The following is a 5,245-nucleotide window of genomic DNA, read 5'->3' as shown; positions in this document are numbered from 1 at the left end:
GATCCCAGGTCCACGCCCCATCCCGCAACCGGCTTCTGAAACTGACCTGCACGGCGCATCCTCCGCAGGGCCCCGGGCCGGGGTTCGGGCTGGGGCGAAGCCAGTGTAGCTCGCAGACCTGGACGCGCCCGCGCACACCGGCTGCGAACGCCATAGGGGTGGGGCGCAAGGGCCGGGGTCGCCGAGCGTTCGAGGAACGAAAACGAAATAAAAGCGGCATTAAGTGAAATAGCTAACTTTTTATTAAATAAAACGACTTAAATAAAAGGAACGGAAAAGGAGAGGCGTACACCCCAGCCTAAACGCAGGGTGCCCCCGGCCCCCGGGAGCTTCCCCCGGTCGCCGGGCCGGCTGCCCCTCCTCCAGCGGCCCCGCAGGGGAAGCAGGTGGCTGGTTTCTAAAGAAAAAAGCCAAAACTTTTATTATTTACACGTTTGGGCAAAAGTACAAAGTATAATACAGGCGCCCAGCCCGGGGGTGCGGGCGCGGGGCGGAGTAACGTAAGGCGCTTCTTTGTCAGGCCCGGGCCTGGGGCGGGACGGGGCGCGGGGCGGGGGCTCGGATTGTGCAGCCGCGCGGACCCGGGCCCAGCCCCCCTCCGCGGCCGGCGCTGTGCGGCGCGCCCCAGGGCCCACGCGAGCCGGGCCGCCCTGCCCCTCTCGGCCCAGCTTCCCTCCCCAGCCCGGCTGGGGGACCCGGGCGCCCCGCCTGGTGGGGGCGGCGATCCGTAGCTACGGTGCGCGCCGGCGGCTCACACCAGCGAGGTGACAGCAGGGACCTTGGAACTGTCCTCCTCCCAGGGCTGCAGATTCTGCAGAGCAAAGAGCGAAGAGTTGTGCAGACAGAGTGGGTCGGGCTGGATGGAGTCGTTGAGACTCTTCTGGAAGGCGTCGTGTTGCAGCTGCAGCATGAGCCGGCTCGCCTGCTGCCGCTCCGCCTCCCGCTCCTCTGCCGTCTGCCGCCTGCACCCAGGGAGGGAGAGGGACAGCACCGTCACGCATTGGGCATTGCTAGGCCACCAGCGGGCCCCAGCCCTCCCGGGAAAGGGGCAGCTTAGCCCCTCGAGGCGAGGCGCCGCCCGCCGCCCGCACACACTTTCCCCGAGGCCCGCGGGGCGGAAGAGCGGGTGGGACCGCTGGGTTTTGTTTGTGGACCCCGGGGGCGCTGGGAGGGCACTCTGCCCGCCGTCCACCTGCACACCCGGATTTTGTGGCTTCGCCAACAATAAATCTTGTTTTTTTTTGTGTGTGTTTTGTTACCCCCTGCGGGATAACAACGGCAGGGCAATGTATAACTGACTCGGCCCTGCGGCCAGTGGGGTCACTTGGGCCCACGGGTGGACTGGCTGGCTGTGCACCACCAGCTGGGCGGCCCCGGATGGGGTCAGTCTGATAAGATTCTCCCAGGCACTGTCTTGAAGCCCTCTCTAGGACACATCGCTTCGTCGTTTACGGGTTGGATGGAAGCAAGGATCGTATATAAAAACAAAAAGCAAAAAACCAAAAAAACAGAGTTGGACTGAGGACCCTACCGCCTTGGCTATCAATCCGAAATCCGAGTGGGTGGGCTGGATCGGGAGAGGGAGGAGAGTGTGGGAGGCCCGGGATGTGTGTGGTGGGGGGCAGGTGGGAGGAACCCAAACGAGCAAAAGAGGCGAGACAAAACACTGGCGACATGGGGCTGGAAATGTAGACGCCGAGGCATGGGAGATGATGGAGAGAGGAATACAGGTCGGTGGGAAGGAAGGACAACAAATCTGGAAAAGAAGGGAGGTGTGTGGTCCAGGGAGCGCGGGCAGGGGGTAGCACAGGAGAGGGCAGGATGCTGGGCTGCAGGCGCAGGGCGGGGCAGGTGAAGGGCAGGGCCGGGCCTCTCTCACCGCCACTTGGTCCTCCGATTTTGGAACCAGGTCTTGACCTGCGCGTCTGTCATTTTGAGGGACTTTGCGAGCGCCGCCCTCTCGGCCGAGGCCAGGTACTTTTGGCGATGGAAGCGCTTTTCCAGCTCACAGATCTGCACCCGGGAAAAGGACGTGCGCGGCTTCTTACGCTTGGGCGGCGTCCGGTTCTGGTAGGGGTGGCCAATGCGCCGGGTCACGGTGAAGGGCGTGAGCGCGGCCGCCGCTGCAGAGACACATGAGGCCCCTTGAAGCCCAGCCCCACCACCGTTCAGGCCGCACGTGGAGCCCCGTGGGACACAGTGCTCCGCTATTTCGCTCGTCCCGCGTGTCCCCGGCGGCGCCAAGCCAGGCAGGGACACCCTTCCCTTCCCGGGGACGCTGGTTTCCTTTTCCCCGCAACTCTCCGATTTACCCTCCCCTCCACGGCCGCCCCGAGCCCTGGGAGCGGAGGCCTCCACCATGCCTGGGCCTCTGAAATCGTTCCTGGGAGTGGAGTGCACAGGGCGCGGCGCCCCTGGCCCCCAGAGGGCCGAGGCCTGGCTCCTGGTGGCCCGCTCTGCTCACCTGTGAAGCGGTCCTTCACAAAGCGGCGGCTGCTCTCCATCCAGGGGAAATTGAGGCCGCCCAGGCTGGAGACCGTGGGCACGGAGGGCATGGCGGGCAGCGCGCTGGGCAGTGGCGGCGGCACGGCCCCGGGTAGCGGCCTGTGCGCTGGCACCCGGATCACGCCAGCGGGGGCCAGGCTTAGGTTGACACTGTAAGATCCCGCGTCCTCGAAGGGCGCGCCGAGGCCCGCAAAGGAGGCGGGCAGAGATGGGTATGCGGCGCCCGGACGGCCCCCGGGGGGCCCTCCCAGGTAGCTGGCGCCGTCGGGGCCCCGCGGGGCGGGCGCGCTGTCCTGGTCCGGGCTGTTGAGGATTTGGTCGATGCCGAAGCTGATGGGCTCGTGCGGGTGTGGGGTCTGCGCGCTGGCGGGCGCCTCCATCCTGGGCGGGCGGAAGGGCTGGGCTGGGCTGGGCGGGGAGGCGGATGGGTCCCCGTTACGGCGCGGCCATGGAGCGCCCGGCGCCTCCAGTCGCACTGAAACTTTGCCAAGAGTGCGCGGGCCCGACAGGCTCTGTGTCATCTTTCTTGAACCGAACCTGGAGTTTCCGCTGCTAATTCCTCTCCCGCCGCAGCCATTGGCTGCGATCAACAAGCCTCTCTCCTCTCATTGGCTCCCGGCTTTCAATAAAGGCCTAATTCATGGAAATAGGAGCTTAGGGACTGTTCCAAGGTGACATCATTTTAACAAACGAACAATAGGTCAAATTTATTAGCCGGGATAATGGGCGGCGGATATTAGCGCCCGAACCGCAGCCTCTCAAACCCGAAATCTAACGAAGCTGCAATTAGCAGACGCTCCCCACTTCGGGCCCGGCTGCTTCCCGCCGCCTCACCCGCCGGCAGGAGCGCTGCTAGGGAAATGGCTTTTGCCGCGGGGATTTTCGTTGTCTTCTAAATTTTTTCATCTGAGCAAACCCCAAACAAAATGAATCTTCAATTACAATGGAGATGCAACCCAAGAACGGTCCTACGAAATCTGCGGAAGCCTCTGGGCTGCTCGCCCTCCGCCGAGGCAACGAAAGCGTCGCTTCGTGGGGTGCAAGCTCGGAGCTGTCCACGCGTGGATCAAGGAGAGCACCGGAGCGTTCTCCACGCCACTGAGGACACCCGCGTGGGGAGAATTCGCCCCCTCCCCGGCTTCCAACGAGGCGTCGCGGCCACTTTGGAGACGCTCCCTGGCCCCAGCCAGGAGGACTGAGCGGTGACTCGCAGGTGCCCACGCGTGCGGGGCGCAGTTGGACTAGGGACCTGAGGTCATTTGGTGGGGAGCTGGGATCCGGACCCTCAAAATTCGTTGCGGGATAGACGAGGCTGTGGTCCAGAGCTTGGGGGTCCCTCCGAGGGTCAGCAGGTTTGGGGACCTCAGTTCGCTAGTGGTACAGGAGGGGGCAGTTCCCATTTAGAGCAAATGGAGACATTTCCTTATGTCTCCTGCCAGCTCCAGATCAGCCCAGGCGCTGACCACCCCAAGTTCTGCTGTCGCCTCCGGGACTGTCCACATCATCCCGGCAGCACCGTGGCCAGCACCACACGGGGCGCGGTCACCTTTCTCCCTGCCTAGGTGAGACCCAGAGTCTTTTTCCTAGCCCGCAGGTCGTAAAGTCGTTGGCTGTAAATTCTGAGCGCTGAACTCCCTCCCGGTAGGTAGGGCTCTTTCTCTCGTTCCCAGAGTGTGTAGACCCCAAGCGGTCTCTGTGCAGTTGGTCAGAAGTTGTGTGCAGATTTGGGCGGGCCACTTCCTAGCCGAGTAAGCTTGAGCTAGTGACTCCATCATTTTAGGCTTTGGATTTTCATTTGTAAAATGGGGTAAAGCATGCAGAGCATTCGTGCACGGTGAGAGAGATATCGAGAGTGCTAAGAGCATAGAGCCCTGCACTTAGTAGGGCAGCGCAATCGGTCAGCACCCTTTCCAGTCCCACACCCAATGTGATGGATGGTGTATTCTATTATGGTATGGTTCATTTTGTTGGTAGTTTTTATTTTGTAGAGGTGTCTTGGATCAGTGTATTTCTTCTCTTCACATTCTCATTCTCATTGCTCTCAACAAACCAGACGACCCAGGCTTTGTAACTCCTCTAGGCCTTAGTGGGCAGTTAGGTCACCGGCCAGCTGTGTGACATTGGGCAGCTTTGCTGGCCCTGGCAGAACCACTGTGCTGGGTTGTGGTAGGGAGGCCCGGAAACAGTGAGAGTTTAGGACTGTGGGATGCCCTGGCCCCAGACAAGGACCTTTAGATAGGAGATACTATTGTGCTGACTCTGGGGGCCTCTCACTTCTAATGCAGGCACCGCTGATGGAGGTCTGAGGACTTCTGGGCTCCCTGCTTTCCTTCTCCAACCTCATTTGCTTTATTTGTAAAACAGAGAGGGGAGTAGCTACCCCCAGGGTAGCCATGAGAACAAAATGAGATAACATTTGGAAGTGGCTGTAAGAAATGCCACTCCCGACAGTCACACTCCGGATTATATAATAGTACCTTTAAGGACAGAGGTGACTCTCTTGACCTTGAGAACTCTATGTGGCAGGGATGGCACTAATTACCCACTCACCCAGGGAGGGCAGGGCCTTAACTGAGATGATGCTGAGATCACTTGGGTCCAGATGTGAGGGCTGGTGTTGGCACTGCACTGCATCTCCGTTCCTGCCTGCCTAGCCTTGGGTTCCAGGCCTGGACACTTCCAGGAGCTGGGAAAATGCCCAACAGGCTGTAGCAAAAAGGTCCTCGGAACAAGATGACCA

General features: G+C 61.2%; 1 protein-coding gene across 1 annotated transcript; it reads right to left on the bottom strand.

The window, feature by feature from the left end:
- Window positions 1-203: 203 nt before the first annotated feature.
- Window positions 204-3,036, bottom strand: Tlx3 (T cell leukemia homeobox 3). Its single transcript, XM_028857794.2, has 3 exons — window positions 2,465-3,036; window positions 1,880-2,123; window positions 204-962 (listed from the first exon to the last, which is right to left on the bottom strand). The coding sequence occupies exons 1-3, from the start codon at window positions 3,024-3,026 to the stop codon at window positions 752-754; spliced, it is 1,017 nt and encodes a 338-aa protein (XP_028713627.1). The 5' UTR covers window positions 3,027-3,036; the 3' UTR covers window positions 204-751.
- Between the last annotated feature and the right edge of the window lie 2,209 nt (window positions 3,037-5,245).

Source organism: Peromyscus leucopus, chromosome 8b (genome assembly GCF_004664715.2).
Source record: "Peromyscus leucopus breed LL Stock chromosome 8b, UCI_PerLeu_2.1, whole genome shotgun sequence".
Lineage (NCBI taxonomy): Eukaryota > Metazoa > Chordata > Mammalia > Rodentia > Cricetidae > Peromyscus > Peromyscus leucopus.
Note: the sequence above shows the minus strand (reverse complement) of the source record. Positions and strands in the feature narration are given on the sequence as shown.

What these genes read in the sequence shown, in the direction of transcription:
- Tlx3 (XM_028857794.2), bottom strand. Translation starts at nt 3,026, where the DNA reads ATGACACAGAGCCTGTCGGGCCCGCGCACTCTTGGCAAAGTTTCAGTG. An exon ending in TGTGAAGGACCGCTTCACAG is followed by an intron (nt 2,124 to 2,464) that starts GTGAGCAGAGCG and finishes GTGTCTCTGCAG; the next exon opens with CGGCGGCCGCGCTCACGCCC. An exon ending in AATCGGAGGACCAAGTGGCG is followed by an intron (nt 963 to 1,879) that starts GTGAGAGAGGCC and finishes CCCTGGGTGCAG; the next exon opens with GCGGCAGACGGCAGAGGAGC.